At 61.4% G+C, this 23,532-nt stretch overlaps 2 protein-coding genes and 1 long non-coding RNA gene across 3 annotated transcripts; all 3 read left to right on the forward strand.

Annotated features, from left to right (window-relative positions):
* Nucleotides 1-7,190: 7,190 nt before the first annotated feature.
* LOC120324110 lies at nt 7,191-7,966 on the forward strand. Its single transcript, XR_005565121.1, has 3 exons — nt 7,191-7,252; nt 7,351-7,389; nt 7,741-7,966. It is a non-coding gene; the product is annotated as an uncharacterized LOC120324110 (long non-coding RNA).
* Nucleotides 7,967-13,013: 5,047 nt separating this feature from the next.
* On the forward strand, nt 13,014-19,234 carry LOC113985293 (class II histocompatibility antigen, B-L beta chain-like). The gene is made up of 5 exons (XM_039385632.1): nt 13,014-13,098; nt 13,610-13,879; nt 14,608-14,889; nt 15,149-15,255; nt 19,092-19,234. The coding sequence occupies exons 1-5, from the start codon at nt 13,014-13,016 to the stop codon at nt 19,098-19,100; spliced, it is 753 nt and encodes a 250-aa protein (XP_039241566.1). The 3' UTR covers nt 19,101-19,234.
* Nucleotides 19,235-20,111: 877 nt separating this feature from the next.
* On the forward strand, nt 20,112-22,641 carry LOC113985292 (class II histocompatibility antigen, B-L beta chain-like). The gene is made up of 5 exons (XM_039385635.1): nt 20,112-20,390; nt 20,885-21,154; nt 21,850-22,131; nt 22,382-22,488; nt 22,602-22,641. The coding sequence occupies exons 1-5, from the start codon at nt 20,306-20,308 to the stop codon at nt 22,608-22,610; spliced, it is 753 nt and encodes a 250-aa protein (XP_039241569.1). The 5' UTR covers nt 20,112-20,305; the 3' UTR covers nt 22,611-22,641.
* The last annotated feature ends 891 nt before the right edge of the window (nt 22,642-23,532 follow it).

The raw sequence follows: 23,532 nt of genomic DNA on the forward strand, positions 1-23,532 counted from the left end.
GGTGGTCCCCCTGAGCTCCCAACTTCCTCTGGGGTGCTGGGGGCTGCTGGATCCAATCTCAGCCTTGCATTGTGCCAACAGTTGAAATTTAGAGCAATTCTAGAGGGGGGACTGAACCACGTTTGTCCCCCAGGCTTTAATGATGGCAAATCAGATCTATTGATAGAAAATGAATTATTTATTTTTGCAAATGACGACACAGAACAGAATTATTTAGTGAACAGTAGAAACACTAAAACTACCAGGAGTACAGGATAAGATAGGACAGGGCACTACATTAAAGCAATTGTTGAAGCAATTCTACTAAAGGTGGCAAACAAGCAATAATTCTTAATTAGAGATGGATGGAACTCCCCCAGAGCAGCGCTGGTGGGGAGATCTCTGCTCTCAACCTCCAGCAGTGACCTTGGGGGGTCCCCAGCCAAGGCAGGAATCTCCACACCCCCCAAGAAGGGTTCTGTTGGAAGAAGCTGCCCCTGGCAAAGGGGACTGGCCCTTTCTGGTAGAAACCCAGGGACTGACAGTCCTTGGACTCCAGGGGTTCCCTCACCATCAGGGGCTTCATTTGGGGTCAAACCAGTCTGGGGTCCAACATCTCCTGCCTTGTCCCGGCCCCCTCTCAGCTCAACACTGACCCCTTTGCAAATGGGGCATTGTCTTGGGGCCATTGCAGGGGGGATGTCCTGCCCCAGTGTCCCAGTGTTCCTTTAATTGCCAGAGGCCCTGCAGTGTCCCAGGGGCCCCTTGATTCCATGACCTTCTGAAACAGTTCAGGGTTCCTTTGGTTCCATGAGGCCCCCCTGTCACAAAGGCCCCTGGATTCCATGAATTCCGCAGTGTCACAAGGTTCCTTTTTTTCCATGGGGCCCTGCAGTGTCCCAATTGTGCCTTGACTCCAGGAGTACCCAAATTCTCCCCGGGTTCCTTTGGTTTCAGGAGGTCCCGCAGTGTCCCAGCGGCCCCTTCATTCCAGACAGGCCCAGGGAGACGAAGGCAAAGACGGAGCCCCGACCCCCGTCAGCATCTTGGGGGGGCGGGGGGGCAGGACCCGGGAAACGGCGGCGGCTGCTGGGAAGGGACTGGGACGGACTGGGATGGACTGGGATGGACTGGGATGGATTGGGATGGATTGGGATGGACTGGGATGGACTGGAATGGACTGGGATGGACTGGGATGGACTGGGACACCGGGATACATCCAGAACCAGGACTGGGACCCAGCAGGACCTGCCGGGAGCAGGATCTGAGCACACTGGGACCCTCCAGGACCAGAACTGGGGCAACAGGGATCATACTGGGAGCAACTGGGACCGCACTGAGGGCTACTGGGAGCAACTGGAGGCCACATAGGATATAGTGGAAGTTCCTTGGAGTCACTGGGATCATACTGGTGGAAACTGGAATGTTACTGGGGCATCTGGGAGTGACTGGGAAGGACTATGAACATGCTGAGGGCTCTACTGGGATATACTGGGAGTGTCTGCAACCATGGTGGGGGTGACTGGGACAGTACTGGGAATGACTGGGACTACGTGAAGGGGAATTAGGACCAGGCTGGGGGCAACTGGAAGGAACTGTGAGTGACTGGATCTACAATAGAAGCAACTGGGATTGAGTGGGACTGTCAGGAGGGAAGACCGGGATCATACTTGGACTGACTGGATCTGTGCTAGGGGCAACTGGGAACAACTGGGACCATACTGGGGTCACTGGGATCATACTGGGATCACAGTGGGAGAAGCTTGGCCCATGAGGGGAGCAACTGAGACCACACTGAGGGTGACTGGGGTCATACTGGGATCATACCAGGAGTGAGTGGGATCATGCAGGAGGTGATTGGGATCATCCTGGGAGCAACTTGGAGTGCACTGGGGATGACTGGAAGTGGCTGTGAGCAACTGGGATCCTGCTGGAAGCTTCTGGGGGCAACTGGGAATGAGTGGGACCACATGGAGGAAACTGGGAGCAACTGGGAGAGAGCAGGAGTGACTGGGATCATCCTGGGACTGACTGGGCACTGAATCCGAAAAATCAGTCCGAGAAACTGCTCAGAGACTTTTTTCTCTTTAAGCAGCCAGGTATTTGTTTCTTCAACGTTGGGAGCAAGCCAGCTCGCGCTGGACAAACTTGCTCCAAGGCTTCACACAAAATCAGCATTTTTATACAATCTTCAGCTGGGATTAAATGCATATTCAAGTGATTCCAACATCTCTCTCTGCAGATTAAGAATAGGCGGAGTATAGGTGGAGCTCAGGCGGGGCTTGGGGCGGTGCTTCTCTTGGCCCTCAATCCTGAGGGGACTTCCACTCTTCCTCCATGGCTCTGGGGGCTTCAACTCCTCTTCCTCAGCTTGACCTTCCTTCTCTTCCATTGTTCTTGACCCGCTCCCTGAAGCTTGGGAAAAGCCCTGGCTCCCGGCCTATTCCTCCTCTTCCAATGTCTCCCTGATCCTGCTGTCTCTCTAATTTATCCCCTCGAGGCCTAGGACATGTTCCTGTACTATTCTCTGAAGCTTTGCTCCAGTCAGTAGAACAGAACGAGCACAGATGGTCTTGGCTGTTGGGAGCTTGTTAGCAGGCCCAAATTTCTTTGTGAACTCTTTTGGGCCTGGCCTCCTGTTTCACCAGGGACACAGCCCGGGCCCGGGGGTTCCCATTCCCATTGCACGGGTTTGCATTCCTGTTCCAGGTGTTCCCATCCCATTCTAGTTGTTCCCATCCCATTCCAGGTGTCCCCATTCCCATTGCAGGAGTTCCCATTCCCATTCCAGGAATTCCCATTCCCGTTCCACGGGTTTGCATTCCTGTTCCACGTGTTCCAATTTCCTTTCCAGGTGTTCCAATTCCCTTTCCAGGTGTTCCATCCCATTCCAGGTGTCCCCATTCCCATTCCTATTGTCCCTCCTCCCATTCCTGGTGTTCCCATCCCACTTCTGTTTTCCCCATTCCCAGTTCTTGGTGTCTCCATTCCCATTCCTATTGTCCCCATTCCCATTCCAGGTATTCCCATCCCACCTCTGTTTTCCCTATTCCCATTCCAGGTGTCCCCATTCAAATCCCAGATGTTCCCATTCCCATTCCTGGTGTCCCCAACCTGCTCCCAATGTTCCCCTTCCCAATGTTCCCATTCCCAGCCCAGGTGACCCCATTCCCATTCCTGATGTCCCCATTCCCATTCCAGGTGTCCCCATTCCCATTCCAGGTGTTCCCATTCCAGGTGTCTCCATTCCCATTCCAGGTGTTCCCATTTCCATTCCTGGTGTCCCCATTCCAATTCCAGGTGTTCCCATTCCAGGTGTCTCCATTTCAATTCCAGGTGTTCCCATTCCAGGTGTCTCCATTCCAATTCCAGGTATTCCCATTCCAGGTGTCTCCATTTCAATTCCAGGTGTTCCCGTTCCAGATGCCTCCATTCAAATTCCAGTATTCCCCATTCCAGGTGTCTCCATTTTCAATTCAGGTGTTTCCCATTCCCATTCGCTGGTTCCCCATTCCCATTCCACCCAAGGTGTCCTCATGCCAATGCAAGGTGTTCCCATTCCAGGTGTCTCCATTCCCATTCCAGGTGTTCCCATTCCAGGTGTCTCCATTCCAATTCCAGGTGTTCCCATTTCCATTCCTGGTGTCCCCATTCCAATTCCAGGTGTTCCCATTCCAGGTGTCTCCATTTCAATTCCAGGTGTTCCCATTCCAGGTGTCTCCATTCCAATTCCAGGTATTCCCATTCCAGGTGTCTCCATTCCAATTCCAGGTATTCCCATTCCAGGTGTCTCCATTCCAATTCCAGGTGTCTCCATTCCATTCCAGGTGTTCCCATTCCAGGTGTCTGCATTTCAATTCCAGGTGTTCCCATTTCCATTCCTGGTGTCCCCATTCCCATTCCAGGTGTTCCCATTCCAGGTGTCTGCATTTCAGTTCCAGGTGTTCCCATTTCCATTCCTGGTGTCCCCATTCCCATTCCAGGTGTCTCCATTCCCGTTCCAGGTGTTCCCATTCCAGGTGTCTCCATTCCAATTCCAGGTGTTCCCATTTCCATTCCTGGTGTCCCCATTTCCATTCCTGGTGTCCCCATTTCCATTCCAGGTGTTCCCATTCCAGGTGTCTCCATTCCCATTCCAGGTGTTCCCTCCCCATTCCACGTGTCCCCATTCCCATTCCTTCTGCCCCCATTCCCATTCCTAGTGTCCCCAGTCTGTTCCCAATGTCCCCATTCCAATTCCAGGTCTTCCCATTTCCATTCCTGGTGTTCCCATCCCATTGCTATTGTCCCAATCCCATTCTTTATGTCTCCATTCCCATTGCAGGCATTCTCATTCCCTTTCCAGGTGTTCCATCCCATTCCAGGTGTCACCGCTGACATTTCCCCTGCTGGTTTACCATTAAACCACCACACCAGGTCTGTGCCCAACGGGGGTCCCTGTGGATCATCCAACGCGGGTCCTCCCATGGCTGATGGAGTTGGAGCAGCGGCCGAAGCTCTTCCCGCAATCGGGGCACTCGGGGCTTCCATTACTGGTGGGTCCGTTGGTGGGAGGTCAAGGAAGAGCTCTGCCTGAAGCTCTTCCCACAATCCCGACAGTTGTAGGGCCTCTCCCTGATGTGGAGGCGACGGTGGGTGTAGAGGGTGGAGCTGTCCCACATTCCCTACACGTGTAGGGCTGTTCCCCAGTGTGGATGTGCTGGGGGCTGAGCAGCTTGGTGCTTGTGCTGAAGCTCTTCCCACATTCCAAGCACTTGTAGGGCCATTCCCTGGTGTGGATGCAACGGTGTTTGCAAAGGCTGGAGCTGTCCCTGAAGTTCTTCCCACACTCTGCACACGTGTAGGGCCTTCCCCACTGTGGATCATCTGGTGTCGGAGCAGGTGGGAGCTCCGAGTGAAGCTCTTCCCACACTCCCCACACGTGTAGGGCCTTTCCCCACTGTGGATCATCTGGTGTCGGAGCAGGTTGGAGATGTGAGTGAAGCTCTTCCCACATTCCCCACACATGTAGGGCCTTTCCCCACTGTGGATCATCTGGTGTCGGAGCAGGGTGGAGATCTGAGTGAAGCTCTTCCCACACTCCTCACACATGTAGGGCCTTTCCCCACTGTGGATGTGCAGGTGGGTGAGGAGGGTGGTGTTCTGGCTGAAGCTCTTCCCACACTCCCCACACGTGTAGGGCCGTTCTCCACTGTGGATCATCTGGTGTCGGAGTAGGTGGGAGCTCTGATTGAAGCTCTTCCCACACTCCCCACACGTATAGGGCCGTTCCCCAGTGTGGATGTGCTGGTGCCTCAGGAGGTCGGATCTCTTGCTGAAGCTCTTCCCACATTCCAAACACCTGAAGGCCTTTTCCCTGCTGGGAGGCTGCTCAGGGACCACCAGCTCGCAGCTCCGCCTCAAGCTCCGGCCGCCTTCCCGGCACACGCTGGCTCTTTCCTCCTCACAGCCCCCTGGGATGGCTTTGGAGCCCCTCCTGCGGGGGCATCTCCGGCCCTTTTCCTCCCCGCTGCCTTCCTGCACCGGGGAGCCCTTCAAAACGGCCTCTCCCACCAGGCTCTGCCGCCGGGATTTGTCCTCCGCGCTCTCCGGCCTCACCTCGGGGCCTGGGGCAGGAAGCAACAAGGACACGCAGGGGATTTACCTCCGGCCCACAGGGAAGCCCAAGGACATCCCCCCAACTCCGGCCCCGGCAGGATGGTCACAAAAGACCGACCCAAAGGGGCACTGACTTCCTCCTCACCTGCCTGGGGGGCCCGCGGCATCTTCCTCTTCCTCGCAGCCTCCTCCTCCATCTGACCAAGCTTTGGGAAGCAGAAATCCTGCTGGGGGGGAAAAACAAGGGGTGAGCGCGTTGCCTTGGGGGTTCCTCCTGCCCAAGTCCAGCTCTAGGACTCACCGGGTATCTTGTGTCCATAAAAACCCCCAAAACACCAACATTCAACCCAAAAACCCCTCCCAGGAGTTCCCCCTCCCTGCTCTCTGGGGTTTGCGGGGTTCCCCCTGTCTGGCCTGATGGCACTTCTGCCTGCATTGGGGGTCCCCCTTCTCCGGGATGCCGGGGGTCCCGCGGCTCCGGGGGGTTCCCACTCGCCAGGGTCCCCTTGAGTGTTGCCAGGGGGGTCCCAGGGCTCACTTCTCCCCACTCTGCCTCCCGGGGCTGGCCGGCCCTCCTCTCTCGCCTCCCACCCTCGCAAACCTCTTGGCGCTCTCGGCTCCCACCCCGCCTCAAGGCCCCCCCTCCTCTCCACACTCCAAGGCCTTCCCCCTCTCCAGGACCCCCGCTTAAGGGGCCTGGCGCTCCCTCTCTGCTCCCCCCCCTCCAGCATTCTGGGGGTCCCCCAGCTCCGGGATCGCCCCTCTCCGCTCTCCCCACTCCGCGGCTACCGGGGTTCCCCCCCGGCTCTCACGGGGGGCCCCCAAACCGCTCTTGCCCCCCCCGCCATTGCGGAGCCACCGCCAGGACCTTTGGGCTGCTCTTCTTTGTGCTCCCGCTCGGCTCCTCCCTCGGCTGGGCCGCCGCTTTTGGCGAGTTTCCTCCTCCGGGATCCACCCCCTGCAGCCCTTCCCCCCCTGGCCCAGCCCCCTTGGGCCCCCCTTGGGCCCCCCTTGGGCCCCCCTTGGGCCCCCCTTGCCCAATAAGTCTGATTATACAGACAAGCAATTGGTTTTAATCCACAAAACCCAAATGTAGAACCCAGCACTCTGGACCATGAACAAAGTGCTGTTCCTTGGGCCCCCCCCGAGTCCAAAGTAAAGGGAGAGGGAAAGACCTGCTGGTGGGAGAGCTGTTGCAGTCTGGTCAGAAGTGGTGATTGCAGTCCAGTTGAGGGGGGTGGTCTCAGGCTGGTTGAGAGCGGTGAGCTGCAGTCCTCCTCTGGATCCCACGAGTGGTAAAAGGGTTCTGAAACTCCAGGTTTATATATTCTCCAGTTCAGGCAGGAATGCCCAGTCCTCCCCTCACAGCGGGCAATTCCATAAAAGGATGCTTAGTTCTTCCCTCAGAGCGGGCAACTCCATAAAAGGCTATGAGGATGCTCAGTCCATAAAAGGGTATGAGGGTGCTCAGGACATCCCCCCCACCTCGCAGGCCTCTCCTGACAACAGTTCCTGGGAAAATGGCATGGAAGGACAGAGAATCCACAGTTTTGGGCTACACCCATCCAGTGAGGAATCGGTCCCAGCTGTTCTAACTAGGACACTGTGTCCATCATCGCTGCCATCATCATCATCATCGGCCTCCTGGGAGTCGGTGTCTGGAAGCTCCGATCCGGTAACTCCCGGGATGGGGGTCGGGAAGGGGCACGGATCCGCCCGGCAGCATTCCGGGGATCCTGTGCCACGGGTGCTGATCCCGCTTTCTTTCCATAGGGAAGAGGGAGGGGAATGGATACGACCCCGCGCCCACCAGTGAGTCCCAGCAGCGTGTGTGGATCCAGATCCTCTGGGCAGGGATCCCAGGATGGAGGCCGGGATTCCAGAGGGGAATGGGGGCCTAATGGCTGGAGTGGGATTGGAAGGGGATTCCAGCTCAGGGCAGGATTCCAGAGTGGGCTCAGGTGGAATTGTGGACTGGGATCAGGGTTGGATTCTGGAGTGGGATTGGGGTGGGAAGGATGGAGTGGGATTGGGGTGGGATGGACAGAGCGGGATCAGGAGGGAATCCAGAGCAGTTCCTTCTCTCCCTGGGCTCCACAGCCGGCTCCATCCCCTGGGATGGGAACAGGGACATGGTGACTCCTTTCCCCACTCTCATCCCAGCAGGAATCACGGCCTGAGCGATCCTGGAGCTGGATCCGCCCCTTCCCTCTCCCTGCGGAAAGGCAGGAGCTGCTGGCAGAGCTCATCCCGCTGCTCCCACCCACCCCGGCCCCCCTGCGGCTCTTCCCGATGGATCAACTTCCTGCTTTTTCCCGTGTGAAACCCAGGACCACAATTATTCCTGAGGCTTTAATTTGGGTGTGAAAATCTCCTGCTTTGGGCAATAAATCCTCGTTCCCTCCTCCGGCATCCGGCAGTTCCTCTGTGGGAACCAGGAATAGGAATGGGGACAGGGGGGACTGGGATGGGGACATTGGGGACAGGGATGGGGACACTGGGAGCAGGTTGGGGACACCAGGAATGGGAACTCCAGGAATGGAAATGGGGACATTGGGAGCAGGTTGGAGTCACCAGGAATGGGAATTGGGACACCGGGAATGGGAATGGGGACATGGGAGACCAGGATAGGGATATTGGGGACAGGAACGGGGACACTGGGAGCAGGTTGGCACAGCAGGAAGTGGGAATGGGAACAGGGATGGGAACCCCAGGAATGGGAATGGGGAGAGGGATGGGAACCCCAGGAATGGGAATGGGGACAGGGATGGGAACCCCAGGAATGGGAATGGGGACAGGGATGGGAACGTGTCTCTCCAGGAGTTGGTTCAATACAAAGGTTGGTCCCTCGCTTGAGGCCACGGGAAACCCTTTCTTTGGGAATGTCTGGGAAGCAGGTGTCAGAGGTTTGAAAAGAGGTGTTGGAATTGTTTCCCAGTGTCCCCCCCATTCCCATCTGTGTCTCCCAGGATGGGGTGGGTTGGAGCTGTTTCTTTTCCACACTTCCACCTCAAGTCTTTTAATTTCTAAGTTGTAATCTTGTTGAACTAAGACCCAGTACAACCAAAAATGCTGGGAAAAGGGGGATTGGGCATCCTCAGCCCCCCATCTCCCTCTTGTTTGGGGCAACTCTGAGCTCCGGGACAACTTGATCCTCTGTTTGAGGTTCCCCTGATCTGTGGGAGCCCTGGGTGGCCGGTTTTGGGGTTCCCTGAGCTTTGGGAGCTTTGACTGGGCATTTTTGGTGGGCCCTGAGCTCCCCCCTCCCGCGCAGCCCACGGACCCCCCCGAACCCCCCAGCCCCGGGGCTGCCGCGGGGGCCCCCAACGGCCCTCAGCCAATCCCGAAGCGCCCACGCCGCCCGCGCCCAATCCCAGCGCGCCGCGCTGATGACTCATCAGTCGCCGGGAAGACGCCTCGAAAAAAGGGCCCCAACTGCGCCCTCAGCCAAGCCCAGCGCGCCCCAAACCCCCCAAAACGGCGCCGCCCGGCTGGTTTGGGGCTGTCAGCAGCTGTCCGGCGCTGGGCATGGAGCGTGTGCGGGGAGCTGGGGCCGTGCTGGCGGTGCTGGTGGTGCTGGGAGCCCCCCCGGCTGCGGGCGAGGAGCTGTCGGGTGAGCGGGGGGGGGCGGGAAGGGAGTCGGGTGGGAAAGGGGGGGAAAGAGGGGAGAAAAGAGGGGTTGGGAGCCCCAAAAGTGAGTGGGAGGGGGGTTGGAAGGCCCGGAGTGAGTGGGAGGTGGGTGGGAGCCCCAAAGTGAGGTTGGGGGGGTCTGGAGATTGTGGTACCGGTGGGAAAGGGGTGGGAGAGGGGGACAAGGGGCTGTGGGAGAGCAGGCAGAGGGGTGCCCTGGGGGTTCCTGGGTGTCCCTTGAGCCCTGGAGCGGTTCCCTGGTGCTCTGGGGGGTGGGATCCGCATTGGGGGGTCCCCAACCTCCCTGTCTGTCCCCGGGGGGCTGATGGGGGGTTCCCCCCCAGCCAAGAGCCAGTGCTGGGGCGTCCGTGGGGCAGAGGGGGGTGGGAAAGGGGGGTCCGGGGTGTCCCCCTGAGCTCCCAGCCTGCTGTGGGGGCTTGGGGGATGATGGGGGGCACGGGGCACCCCCTGTCCTGTGTCCTGCACACACAGGGGTGTTTCAGGAGATGTTAAAGTTCGAGTGTCACTTCATCAACGGCACCGAGCGGGTGAGGAACGTTCTGAGGAAAATCTACAACCGGGAGCAGTACGTGCACTTCGACAGCGATGTGGGGGTGTTTGTGGGGGACACCCCGTACGGGGAGAAGTTTGCCAAGAAATGGAACAGCGACCAGGAATGGCTGGAGTATGCACGGTCTCTGGTGGACACGTGCTGCCCTCAAAACTACAAGCTGTACACCCCGTTCCCCGTGGAGAGGAGAGGTGAGCGTGGGGCAGAGCGGGTCGCCTCGGGCCCTGCCCCAGGAATGTCCCTGGAGCCCCTCAAACCCTCCCTGGGAATCACCCCAGACCCCTCAGCCCTCCCTGTGCCCGTCCCGTGGCCTTTTGCCCCCTCCCAGTTCTTCCCAGTCCATTCCAGTCCATTCCAGTCTCTCCCAGTGCCCCCCCCGTCTCTACCCCGATGGGGCCACCGTGCTCACGCCTCTCAGCCAATCCCAGCGCGTCTCTCTGATGACGCTCCAGTTGCCAGGCAGACCCAAACCAAAGACTTCCCTCACCACCACTCAGCCTCCCAGGCCGGATCACTTCCTTCCCAGTCCAGAGTAGTCCATCCCAGTCCTTCCCAGTCACTTCCAGACCCTCTCGATCCGTTCCCAGTCGTTCTCACTTCACTCCCACATCTCCCAACTCTCTCCCCAGTGCCCCCCCCAGCCCATCCCCTTCTCCCCCACTCTATTCCCAGTCCCTCCCACTGCCATCCCAGTCCCTCCCAATGTCCTCCAAGCCCTCTGCCCTCCCTCCCAGTGCCCCCCAGCTCAGCCCAGTGTCCCAGGGCAACTGGGAGGGAGTTTGGTGGGTGCTGGGGGTGATAGGAGGGGTGTTGGAGGGTCCTAAAGGGTCTGGGAGGGGCTGCGTGGGATCCCTGCAGGGACTGGGAAGGGACTGGCAGGAGGTTTCAGGGACCCCCGGGTGGGCTGGGGGAGAGCAGGCTGGGCTCTGTGGGGTGCCGGGGGGTGCGTGGGAGGAGGTTTTGGGGGTGCTGACCCCCCCGGCTCCCCCCAGAGATGCCACCGGACACCGTCCGCAGCAAGATCCTGGTGGGGGTCGGGGGCTTCGTCTTGGGCTTGGTCTTCCTGACGCTGGGGCTCGGCTTCTACCTGCGGGAGAAGGTAAAGGGGGGTCCCCAAATGGGGTTCGTGTCCCCCCCCTTGCTCTCCCACAGCCTCTGGGCCCCCCCTGTCCCCCCAGCCCCTTTGCTCTCACCCCCTTTTCTCTCCCCACAGAGCTCCTGAGCCGCCGGCGGCCGCAGCCCCTCCCCGTGGCCTCGGGCCCAGCCGGGACCCCCCAAACCCTGTGCTCATTTGGGGGGGTCGCCTGTTCCCCCCTTCCCTGCATTTCTTTCCACACTAACCAGCTGTTCCCAGTGTTCCCAGTAAAGCTTCTCAGTGCTGTGCAGTCCTGGGTGTTGGGGAGAAGTGGGGGGGGGCTCTGAAAATCCTGTGAACGGGGGGGTTTGGGCACTGCCAGATCCACAGAATCCTAGAGAAAGGTGGTTTGGACACATCCAGAGCCTAAAAATCCCAGGAACCGGGGGGTTGGGGCACTCCCAGACACAAAAGAAATTGGAAAAGAGGGGCTTGGACACACCCAGACTCCAGAAATCCTGGGAACAGGGGGGTTTGGGACAGGTCAGCCCCCCAAAAACCCGGGAACAGGGAGGTTGGGACACACCCAGACTCTGAAAATCCTTTGAACAGGGGGGTTTGGGCAATGTCACCTTCCCAATAACCCAGGAATGTGTGTTTGGGGGTTCCCAGTCTCAAAAAATCCTGGAAAACGGAGGTTTAGGTTCTCCCAGAAACCCAAAATTGTGAAAAAAGATGGTTTGGGTCACTCCCAGACCCCCAAAATTGTGGGAACAACCAGGTTGGGAACACTGAGACCACAAAAGTCTTGAGAACATGGGAGTATGGGTTCTCCTGGACCCTAAAAGTCACAGGAACAAGGTTTTTGGGGCACTTACAGACCCCAAAATATTGGAATAGAGGGGTTAGGACACTTCCAGATCCTAAAACTCCTGTGAACAGGGGGGTTTGGGCACTCCCAGACCTGTAAAATCCTGGATAAAGGTGGTTTGGACACACCCAGACTCTGAAAATCCTGGGAACAGGGGGGTTTGGGAAATGACAGTCTCCCAATAAACCAGGTACAGGGGGGGTTTGGGATGTCCCAGAACCACCAAATCCTGGAAAAGAGGGTGTTATTTACTCCTAGGCCCCTAAATTTGTGTGAACGAGGGAGTTGGGCACTCCCAGTTCCTCAAATCTTATAAAAGAGCAGTTTGGGCACCATCAGCATCTAAAAAGCACGGAAACAGGTGAGTTGGGGACATTCAGACCCACAAAACTTTTGGAACACATGGGTATGGGCTCTCCTACATCATAAAAATCCCAGGGACAGGGGGGTTGGGGCACTCCCAGAGCCCAAACTATTGGAAAAGAGGGGCTTGGACAGTCCCAGACTCCATCAAAATCCTGGGAACGGGGGGGTTTGGGCACTCTCAGACCCACAAAATCCTGGGAACTGGGGGGGTTGGGCACTCTCAGACCTCCAAAATCCTCGGAACAGGGGGTTTGGGCACTCTCAGACCCACAAAATCCAGGGAAAGGGGGGTTTGGACAAATGTCAGCCTCCTAAACCCTCATGAACGGGGGGGTTTGAGGCTCTATCAGACCCCAAACATCCCTGAAAAATGGGCTTTAGGTGCTCCCAGACCCCAAAAATAGGGAGAACAGGGGGGTTTTGGCATCCCCAGACCCACAGAATTGTGGGAACAGAGGGGTTTGGTCACTCCCAGACCCCAAAACATTGGGAAAGAGGGGTTAGGACACTCCCAGACCCTAAAACTCCTGAGAACAGGGGGGTTTGGGCACTCCCGGACTCCCAAAATCCCGGGAAGAGGGGGGTTATTGGGCACCCGCGGCCACCCAGAAACTGATTCCAACGCATCCAGATCACCTTAAATGCCATCTCCAGGAATTCGGGACCCCCCAAAACCCACCTTGGACCCCCCCCAGCCCCGGGCCTGCCGCCGGGGTCCCCAACGGCCCTCAGCCAATCCCAAAGCGCCCACGCCGCCCGCGCCCAATCCCAGCGCGCCGCGCTGATGACTCATCAGTCGCCGGGAAGACGCCTCGAAAAAAGGGCCCCACCTGCGCCCTCAGCCAAGCCCAGCGCGCCCCAAACCCCCCAAAACGGCGCCGCCCGGCTGGTTTTGGGCTGTCAGCAGCTGTCCGGCGCTGGGCATGGAGCGTGTGCGGGGAGCTGGGGCCGTGCTGGCGGTGCTGGTGGTGCTGGGAGCCCCCCCGGCTGCGGGCGAGGAGCTGTCGGGTGAGCGGGGGGGTGGAAAGGAGGGTTGGGTGTGAAAGCGGGGGAAAGAGGGGAGAAAAGAGGGGGTGGGAGCCCCAAAAGTGAGTGGGAGGGGGGTCGGAAGGCCCAGAGTGAGTGGGAGGGTGTTGGGAGCCCCAAAAGTGAGTGCATGGGGTCTGGGGATTGTGGGAACGGTGGGAAAGGGGTGGGAGAGGGGGGCAAGGGGGTGTGGGAGAGCAGGCAGAGGGGTGCCCTGGGGGTCCCTGGGTGTCCCTGGAGCCCTGGAGCGGTTCCCTGGGGCTGTGGGGGGGTGGGATCGGCAGTGGGGGGGTCCCCGACCCCCCTGTCCATGCCCGGGGGGCTGATGGGGGGTTCCCCCCCAGCCAAGAGCCGGTGCTGGGGCGTCCATGGGGCAGAGGGGGGTGGGAAAGGGGGGTCCGGGGTGGCCCCCTGAGCTGCCAGCCTGGTGTGGGGGGATGCGGGATGATGGGGGGGGACAGGGCACCCCCTGACCCGTGTCCTGCACACACAGGGGTGTTCCAGGAGATTGGAATGTCCGAGTGTCATTTTATCAACGGCACCGAGCGGGTGAGGTACGTGGACAGGTACATCTACAACCGGGAGCAGTACGTGCACTTCGACAGCGATGTGGGGGTCTATGTGGGGGACACCCCCTATGGGGAGATCCAGGCCAGGTACTGGAACAGCCTGCAGGAATGGATGGAGCACAAACGAGGTCAGGTGGACAACTATTGCCGGCCCAACTACGAGGGGTCCACCCCGTTCATTGTGAACCGCAGAGGTGAGCGTGGGGCAGAGCGGGTCCCCTCGGCCCCTGCCCCGGGAATGACCCTGGAGCCCCTCAAACCCTCCCTGGGAATCACCCCACACCCCTCAGCCCTCCCTGTGCCCGTCCCCGTGCCCTTTGGTCTCTCCCAGTCCATCCCAGTCTCTCCCAGTCCGTCCAATACCCCCTACTCTCTCCCAGTCCATTCCAGTTTTTCAGAGTCCATCCCAGTCCATCCCAGTCCATCCCAGTGCCCCCCCCCGCGTCTCCCCCCCGCTGGGCCCACCGAGCTCCCGCCCCTCAGCCAATCCCAGCGCGTCTCTCTGATGACGCTCCAGTTGCCAGGCAGACCCGAACCAAACACTTCCCTCCCCACCACTCAGCCTCCCAGGCCCGAGCGCTTCCTTCCCAGTCCACACCAGTCACTCCCAGTCCACACCAGTCACTCCCAGTCCACACCAGTCACTCCCAGTCCCTCTCACTCCACTCCCAGACCCTCTCAGTCCATTCCCAGCTGTTCTCACTTCAGTCCCACATCTCCCAACTCTCTCCCCAGTGCCCCCCCCGCCCAGCCCCTTCTCCCCCACTCCATTCCCACTCCCTCCCACTGCCATCCCAGTCCCTCCCACTGCCATCCCAGTCCCTCCCACTGCCATCCCAGTCCCTCCCAACGCCCTCCAAGCCCTCTGCCCTCCCTCCCAGTGCCCCCCAGCTCAGCCCAGTGTCTCCCCCGTCCCTCCCAGTGCCCCCCAGCGTGTCCATCTCGCTGGTGCCGTCGAGCTCCCAGCCCGGCCCCGGCCGCCTGCTCTGCTCCGGGATGGATTTCTACCCTGCGCCGGTGCAGGTGAGGTGGTTCCAGGATGGGCAGGAGGTGCCGGAGCACGTGGTGGCCACCGACGTGGTCCCCAACGGGGACTGGACCTACCAGGTGCTGGTGCTGCTGGAAATCCCCCCCCGGCGCGGGGTCACCTACAGCTGCCAGGTGGAGCACGTCAGCCTGGAGCACCCCCTCAGCCGGCACTGGGGTACGGCCCGGCCCCCCCAGCACCGGGGGGGCGACTGGGAGGGAGTTTGGGGGGTGCTGGGGGTGCTGGGACGGGGGTGGGAGGGTCCTCAACGGTCCGGGAGGGGCCGGGTGGGATCCCTGGCGGGGCTGGGAAGGGACTGGCAGGAGGTTGGAGGGACCCCCGGGTGGGCTGGGGGAGAGCGGGCCGGGCTCTGTGGGGGGCCGGGGGGGGCGTGGGAGGAGGTTTTGGGGGTGCTGACCCCCCCGGCTCCCCCCAGAGATGCCCCCGGACACCGTCCGCAGCAAGATCCTGGTGGGGGTCGGGGGCTTCGTCTTGGGCTTGGTCTTCCTGGCGCTGGGGCTCGGCTTCTACCTGCGGGAGAAGGTAAAGGGGGGTCCCCAAAGGGGGGGCGTGGCCCCCCCTTGCTCTCCCAAGGCATAGGGCCCTAACATGCCAGAATCATAGCACCCTTTGGTAGACCACCTTTTATTCTTCCCCATCAGAGCTCCGCATGTCATTATCTGTAGCATCCGTGCACGCGCACGCAGACCTCCCCTGTTGGCCCTCGGGGACCCCACCCTGGAGAACTGAAACCCTGCGCTCATTTTGGGGGGGTCGCCTGGCCCCCCCTGCCCTGCATTTCTTCCCACACTAACCAGCTGTTCCCAGTGTTCCCAGTAAAGCTTCTCAGTGCTCTGCACTCCTGGGTGTTGGGGGCAGTTGGGGGGCTCTGAAAATCCTGGGAACAAGGGGGTTTCGTATTCCCAGACCCTGAAAATCCTGGGAATTGGAGCGTTTGGGCACTCTCTGACCCTGAAATATCACAAAAGAGGGATGTGGACACTCCTAGACTCCAGAAATCCTGGGAACAGGGGATTTGGGCAGTGTCAGCCTCCCAGTAATCCAGGAACAGGAGGGATTGGGCTCTCCCAGGACCACACAATCCAGGAAAAGTGGGTGTTATTTACTCCTAGACCCCTAAAATTGTCAGAACAGGTGGGTTGGGCACTCCCAGGCCTCCAAAATTATGGGAACATGGAGGTCAGGAACATTGAGACCACAAAAATCTTGGGAACACGGGGGTATAGGCTCTCCTAGAACTGAAAAGTCACAGGAATAAAGTTCTTGGGGCATTTCTAGACCTCAAAATATTGGAATAGAGGGCTTAGGACACTTCCAGATCTTAAAACTTCAAAGAATAGGGGGGGTTGGGCACTCCGAGCCCCCCAAAATCCTGGATAAAGGTGGTTTTGGCACATTCAGAGGTCTACAATCCTGAGAATAGGTGGTTTTGGGCAATGGCAGCCTCCCAGTAACCCAGGAACAGGGGGGTTTGATCTGTCCCAGGCCCAAAAACTCCTAGAAAAAGACAGGTTTAGGTACTCCCAGAACCCCATCACTGTGAGAACAGGGGGGTTTGGGCATTCCCAGGCCCCCAAAATTGTAAGAACAGGGGGTTTTGGGCACTCTCAGAACCACAAAATCCCGGGAACAGGGGGGTTATTGGGCACCCGCGGCCACCCAGAACCTCATTCCACCGCATCCAGATCACCTTAAATCCCATCTCCAGGAATCCGGGACCCCCCAAAACCCACCTCGGACCCCCCCCCAGCCCCGGGGCTGCCGCGGGGGCCCCCAAGGGCCCTCAGCCAATCGCGAAGCGCCCACGCCGCCCGCGCCCAATCCCAGCGCGCCGCGCTGATGACTCATCAGTCGCCGGGAAGACGAGGTTCGAACACTGCTCGAAACCGTCGCCGGCCTTTGCCCTCAGCCAATCCGAGCGCGCCCAAAAAGCCCCAAAAAGGACCCGCCCGGCTGGTTTGGGGCTGTCAGCAGCTGTCCGGCGCTGGGCATGGAGCGTGTGCGGGGAGCTGGGGCCGTGCTGGCGGTGCTGGTGGTGCTGGGAGCCCCCCCGGCTGCGGGCGAGGAGCTGTCGGGTGAGCGGGGGGTGGGAAAGGGGGGCAAGAGGGGAGAAAAGAGGGGGTGGGAGCCCCAAAAAAGGGAGTGGGAGGGGGGTGGGAAGGGGCGGAGTGAGTGGGAGGGGGGTGGGAGCCCCAAAGTGAGGTTGGGGGGGTGTGGGGATGGGGGGGACAGTCGGAAAGGGGTGGGAGAGGGGGGCAAGGGGGTGTGGGAGAGCAGGCAGAGGGGTGCCCTGGGGGTCCCTGGGTGTCCCTTGAGCCCCGGAGCGGTTCCCTGGGGCTGTGGGGGGGTGGGATCGGCATTGGGGGGGTCCCCAACCCCCCTGTCCATGCCCGGGGGGCTGATGGGGGGGTTCCTCCCAGGCAAGAGCCGGTGCTGGGGCGTCCGTGGGGCAGAGGGGGGTGGGAAAGGGGGTTCCGGGGTGGCCCCCTGAGCTGCCAGCCTGGTGTGGGGGGCTGGGGGATGATGGGGGGGGACGGGGCACCCCCTGACCCGTGTCCTGCACACACAGGGGTGTTCCAGCTGATGAAAAAGGCCGAGTGTCACTTCATCAACGGCACCGAGCGGGTGAAGTTCATGGAGAGGCGCTTCTACAACCGGGAGCAGCAAGTGCACTTCGACAGCGATGTGGGGGTCTATGTGGGGGACACCCAGTATGGGGAGATCCAGGCCAGGTACTGGAACAGCCGCCCAGAATTGCTGGAGTACAAACGAGGTCAGGTGGACACGTACTGCCGGCACAACTACGAGGTGGTCACCCCGTTCACTGTGAACCGCAGAGGTGAGCGTGGGGCAGAGCGGGTCCCCTCGGGCCCTGCCCCGGGAATGACCCTGGAGCCCCTCAAACCCTCCCTGGGAATCACCCCAGACCCCTCAGCCCTCCCTGGGCCCGTCCCCGTGCCCTTTGGTCTCTCCCAGTCCATCCCAGTCTCTCCCAGTCCTTCCAATCCCCCCTACTCTCTCCTAGTCCATTCCAGTTTTTCAGAGTCCATCCCAGTCCATCCCAGTCTCTCCCAGTGCCCCCCCCGCGTCTCCCCCCCCGCTGGGCCCACCGAGCTCCCGCCCCTCAGCCAATCGCAGCGCGTGTCTCTGATGACGCTCCAGTTGCCAGGCAGACCCGAACCAAACACTTCCCTCCCCACCACTCAGCCTCCCAGGCCCGAGCGCTTCCTTCCCAGTCCACACCAGTCACTCCCAGTCCACACCAGTCACTCCCAGTCCACACCAGTCACTCTCAGTCCACACCAGTCACTCCCAGTCCACACCAGTCACTCCCAGTCCACACCAGTCACTCCCAGTCCCTCTCCCTCCACTCCCAGACCCTCTCACTCCATTCCCAGTCGTTCCCACTTCACTCCCACATCTCCCAACTCTCTCCCCAGTGCCCCCCCAGCCCAGCCCCTTCTCCCCCACTCTATTCCCAGTCCCTCCCACTGCCATCCCAGTCCCTCCCAGTGCAATCTCAATCTTTACCAATGTCCTACAAGCCCTCTCCCCTCCCTCCCAGTGCCCCCCAGCTCAGCCCAGTGTCTCCCCCGTCCCTCCCAGTGCCCCCCAGCGTGTCCATCTCGCTGGTACCGTCGAGCTCCCAGCCCGGCCCCGGCCGCCTGCTCTGCTCCGTGATGGATTTCTACCCTGCGCCGGTGCAGGTGAGGTGGTTCCAGGATGGGCAGGAGCTGCCGGAGCACGTGGTGGCCACCGACGTGGTCCCCAACGGGGACTGGAGCTACCAGGTGCTGGTGCTGCTGGAAATCCCCCCCCGGCGCGGGGTCACCTACAGCTGCCAGGTGGAGCATGTCAGCCTGGAGCACCCCCTCAGCCGGCACTGGGGTACGGCCCGGCCCCCCCAGCACCGGGGGGGCGACCGGGAGGGAGTTTGGGGGGTGCTGGGGGTGCTGGGAGGGGGGTGGGAGGGTCCTGAAGGGGCCGGGAGGGATCCCTGGCGGGGCTGGGAAGGGACTGGCAGGAGGTTGGAGGGACCCCCGGGTGGGCTGGGGGAGAGCGGGCCGGGCTCTGTGGGGGGCCGGGGGGGGCGTGGGAGGAGGTTTTGGGGGTGCTGACCCCCCCCGCTCCCCCCAGAGATGCCCCCGGACACCGTCCGCAGCAAGATCCTGGTGGGGGTCGGGGGCTTCGTCTTGGGCTTGGTCTTCCTGGCGCTGGGGCTCGGCTTCTACCTGCGGGAGAAGGTAAAGGGGGGTCCCCAAAGGGGGGGCGTGGCCCCCCCCTTGCTCTCCCACGGCCTCTGGGCCCCCCCTGCCCCCCCAGCCCCTTTGCTCTCCCCCCCTTTTCTCTCCCCACAGAGCTCCTGAGCCACCGGCGGCCGCAGCCCCTCCCCGTGGCCTCGGGACCACCCTGGAGAACTGAAACCCTGCGCTCATTTTGGGGGGGTCGCCTGGCCCCCCCTGCCCTGCATTTCTTCCCACGCTAACCGGCTGTTCCCAGTGTTCCCAGTAAAGCTTCTCAGTGCTCTGCACTCCTGCGTGTTGGGGAGAAGTGGGGGGGATCTGAAAATCCTGTGAACCGGGGCGTTTGGGCACTGCCAGACATTAAAAATCCTTGAGAAAGGTGATTTGGGCACATCCAGAGGCAAAAATATTGGAAAAGAGGGGTTAGGCCACTCCCAGACCCTAAAACTCCTGGGAACAGGGGGGTTGGAGAATCCCAGAATCCCAAAATCCCGGGAACTGGGGGTTATTGGACACCCACGGCCACCAGAACCTCATTCCAACGTATCCAGGGCACCCCAAACCCCATCCCCAGGGATCCGCGAGCCCCCAAAACCCACCTTGGACCCCCCAAAGGCCTGGGCGGGGTCAGAAGCAGCAGCAGCCAATGGGAGCGAGCACAGTTGTTGCGTCATAAGTTGCCGGGTAGACGAGTCCAGAACTGAGCCCCGATCGGACTCAGCCAATCAGAGACCGCCCTGAGCTCGTTTTTTGGTCAACGGGGGCACTCCCAGAGCCAAAAAATCCTGGACGAAGGTGGGTTTGGACACATCCAGACCCTAAAAATTCTGGGAAGGGGGGTTTTGGTCATTCCCAGCCCCCCCCCCAAAAAGGGAACAGGGGGTTTGGGAATATTCAGACCCTAAAAATTTTGGGAACATGGGGGTGTGGGCTCTCCTAGATGCTTAAAATCTCGGGAACAGGGGGTTATTGGCACCCGCGGCCACCGAGACATCATCCAAGGATCCAGAATCACCTAAAAAAAAAAAAAATAAACCCCATCCCCAGGAACCGGGACCCCCCAAAACCCACCCTCGGACCCACCCCCACCCCGGGGCTGGCCGCGGGGCCCCCAAGGGCCCTCAGCCAATCGCGAAGCGCCCACGCCGCCCGCGCCCAATCCCAGCGCGCCGCGCTGATGACTCATCAGTCGCCGGGAAGACGAGGTTCGAACACTGCTCGAAACCGCCGCAGCACTTTGCCCTCAGCCAATCCGAGCGCGCCCAAAAAGCCCCAAAAAGGACCCGCCCGGCTGGTTTGGGGCTGTCAGCAGCTGTCCGGCGCTGGGCATGGAGCGTGTGCGGGGAGCTGGGGCCGTGCTGGCGGTGCTGGTGGTGCTGGGAGCCCCCCCGGCTGCGGGCGAGGAGCTGTCGGGTGAGCGGGGGGTGGGAAAGGGGGGCAAGAGGGGAGAAAAGAGGGGGTGGGAGCCCCAAAAAAGGGAGTGCGAGGGGGGTCGGAAGGCCCAGAGTGAGTGGGAGGGGGGTGGGAGCCCCAAAGTGAGGTTGGGGGGGTGTGGGGATGGGGGGGACAGTCGGAAAGGGGTGGGAGAGGGGGGCAAGGGGGTGTGGGAGAGCAGGCAGAGGGGTGCCCTGGGGGTCCCTGGGTGTCCCTTGAGCCCTGGAGCGGTTCCCTGGGGCTCTGGGGGGGTGGGATCGGCATTTGGGGGTCCCTGACCCCCCTGTCCATCCCCGGGGGGCTGATGGGGGGGTTCCCCCCCAGCCAAGAGCCGGTGCTGGGGCGTCCGTGGGGCAGAGGGGGGTGGGAAAGGGGGGTCGGGGGTGGCCCCCTGAGCTGCCAGTCTGGTGTGGGGGGGCTGGGGGATGATGGGGGGGACGGGGCACCCCCTGACCCGTGTCCTGCACACACAGGGGTCTTCCAGGAGTTTTCTACGAGCGAGTGTTACTTCATCAATGGCACCGAGCGGGTGAGGCTCGTGGAGAGGTACATCTACAACCGGGAGCAGCAAGTGCACTTCGACAGCGATGTGGGGGTGTTTGTGGGGGACACCCCGTTTGGGGAGATCCAGGCCAGGTACGCAAACAGCAACCCAGAATTCATGGAGCGCAAACGGGCTGAGGTGGACACGTTCTGCCGGCACAACTACGAGATCTCCACCCCGTTCATTGTGAACCGCAGAGGTGAGCGTGGGGCAGAGCGGGTCCCCTCGGGCCCTGCCCCGGGAATGACCCTGGAGCCCCTCAAACCCTCCCTGGGAATCACCCCACACCCCTCAGCCCTCCCTGTGCCCATCCCCTTCCCTTTTGCTCCCTCCCAGTTCCTCCCAGTCCATCCCAGTCTCTCCCAGTCCGTCCAATCCCCCCTACTCTCTCCCAGTCCATTCCAGTTTTTCAGAGTCCATCCCAGTCCATCCCAGTCTCTCCCAGTGCCCCCCCCGCGTCTCCCCCCCGCTGCGGCCCCCGAGCTCCCGCCCCTCAGCCAATCCCAGCGCGTCTCTCTGATGACGCTCCAGTTGCCAGGCAGACCCGAACCAAACACTTCCCTCCCCACCACTCAGCCTCCCAGGCCCGAGCGCTTCCTTCCCAGTCCACACCAGTCACTCCCAGTCCACACCACTCACTCCCAGTCCACACCAGTCACTCCCAGTCCCTCTCACTCCACTCCCAGACCCTCTCACTCCATTCCCAGCCGTTCTCACTTCACTCCCACATCTCCCAACTCTCTCCCCAGTGCCCCCCCAGCCCAGCCCCTTCTCCCCCACTCTCTTCCCACTCCCTCCCACTGCCATCCCAGTCCCTCCCAACGCCCTCCAAGCCCTCTGCCCTTCCTCCCAGTGCCCCCCAGCTCAGCCCAGTGTCTCCCCCGTCCCTCCCAGTGCCCCCCAGCGTGTCCATCTCGCTGGTGCCGTCGAGCTCCCAGCCCGGCCCCGGCCGCCTGCTCTGCTCCGTGATGGATTTCTACCCTGCGCCGGTGCAGGTGAGGTGGTTCCAGGATGGGCAGGAGCTGCCGGAGCACGTGGTGGCCACCGACGTGGTCCCCAACGGGGACTGGACCTACCAGGTGCTGGTGCTGCTGGAAATCCCCCCCCAGCGCGGGGTCACCTACAGCTGCCAGGTGGAGCACGTCAGCCTGGAGCACCCCCTCAGCCGGCACTGGGGTACGGCCCGGCCCCCCCAGCCCCGGGGGGGCGACTGGGAGGGAGTTTGGGGGGTGCTGGGGGTGCTGGGAGGGGGGTGGGAGGGTCCTGAAGGGGCCGGGTGGGATCCCTGGCGGGGCTGGGAAGGGACTGGCAGGAGGTTGGAGGGACCCCCGGGTGGGCTGGGGGAGAGCGGGCCGGGCTCTGTGGGGTGCCGGGGGGGTGCGTGGGAGGAGGTTTTGGGGGTGCTGACCCCCCCGGCTCCCCCCAGAGATGCCCCCGGACACCGTCCGCAGCAAGATCCTGGTGGGGGTCGGGGGCTTCGTCTTGGGCTTGGTCTTCCTGGCGCTGGGGCTCGGCTTCTACCTGCGGGAGAAGGTAAAAAGGGGTCCCCAAAGGGGGGGCGTGGTCCCCCCCTTGCTCTCCCACAGCCCCTGGGCCCCCCTGCCCCCCCAGTCTCTTTGCTCTCACCCCCTTTTCTCTCCCCACAGAGCTCCTGAGCCACCGGCGGCCGCAGCCCCTCCCCGTGGCCTCGGGCCCAGCCGGGACCCCCCAAACCCTGCGCTCATTTGGGGGGGTCGCCTGTCCCCCCCTTCCCTGCATTTCTTTCCACACTAACCAGCTGTTCCCAGTGTTCCCAGTAAAGCTTCTCAGTGCTCTGCAGTCCTGCTCATTGGAGAGAAGGGGCTCGGGGTGACTTGGGGGGAAACCGCGGGAGGAGCAGAGTTTGAGGGGGGCAGAACCGGCCCCAGGATGGACCAGGAGTGGGGGGGGTTTGAGGGGGCATCTGCACCCCAACAGGGCACCCAACGCACCCCAGGAGGTGCCAGGACCCACCTAAACCCCGTAACAGAGGTGCTGGGAATCCCAAATTCAGTGGGAGGGGAGTGGGACCCCCCAAAAGTGGACGGGGGCGAGATGGGACTGAGGAGTGGGGAATGATTGGAAAGGGGTGGGAGAGGTCAGAAAAGTGGGGAAAAGGAGGGGATGGGACATCAACCCGTCCCCAGCTCCCCGCACACGCTCCATGCCCAGCGCCGGACAGCTGCTGACAGCCCCAAACCAGCCGGGCGGCGCCGTTTTGGGGGGTTTGGGGCGCGCTGGGCTTGGCTGAGGGCGCAGTTGGGGCCCTTTTTTCGAGGCGTCTTCCCGGCGACTGATGAGTCATCAGCGCGGCGCGCTGGGATTGGGCGCGGGCGGCGTGGGCGCTTTGGGATTGGCTGAGGGCCGTTGGGGGCCCCCGCGGCAGCCCCGGGGCTGGGGGGGGTCCGAGGTGGGTTTTGGGGGGTCCCGGATTCCTGGAGATGGGATTTAAGGTGATGTGGATGAGTTGGAATGATGTTCTGGGTGGCCGCGGGTGCCCAATAACCTCTCTTTTTCCCGGGATTTTGGAGTTCTGGGGGTGCCCCAACCCCCCTGTTC

The sequence above is a fragment of the Pipra filicauda genome, unplaced genomic scaffold, assembly GCF_003945595.2.
Source record: "Pipra filicauda isolate LSUMZ 115617 unplaced genomic scaffold, ASM394559v2 scaffold1186_size23524_pilon, whole genome shotgun sequence".
NCBI lineage: Eukaryota > Metazoa > Chordata > Aves > Passeriformes > Pipridae > Pipra > Pipra filicauda.

Coding starts and splice junctions, on each gene's coding strand:
- LOC113985293 (XM_039385632.1), top strand. CDS start 13,014: ATGGAGCGTGTGCGGGGAGCTGGGGCCGTGCTGGCGGTGCTGGTGGTG. Junction 13,880..14,607: donor GTTCATTGTGAACCGCAGAG/GTGAGCGTGGGG, acceptor CGTCCCTCCCAG/TGCCCCCCAGCGTGTCCATC. Junction 14,890..15,148: donor CCCCCTCAGCCGGCACTGGG/GTACGGCCCGGC, acceptor GGCTCCCCCCAG/AGATGCCCCCGGACACCGTC.
- LOC113985292 (XM_039385635.1), top strand. CDS start 20,306: ATGGAGCGTGTGCGGGGAGCTGGGGCCGTGCTGGCGGTGCTGGTGGTG. Junction 21,155..21,849: donor GTTCATTGTGAACCGCAGAG/GTGAGCGTGGGG, acceptor CGTCCCTCCCAG/TGCCCCCCAGCGTGTCCATC. Junction 22,132..22,381: donor CCCCCTCAGCCGGCACTGGG/GTACGGCCCGGC, acceptor GGCTCCCCCCAG/AGATGCCCCCGGACACCGTC.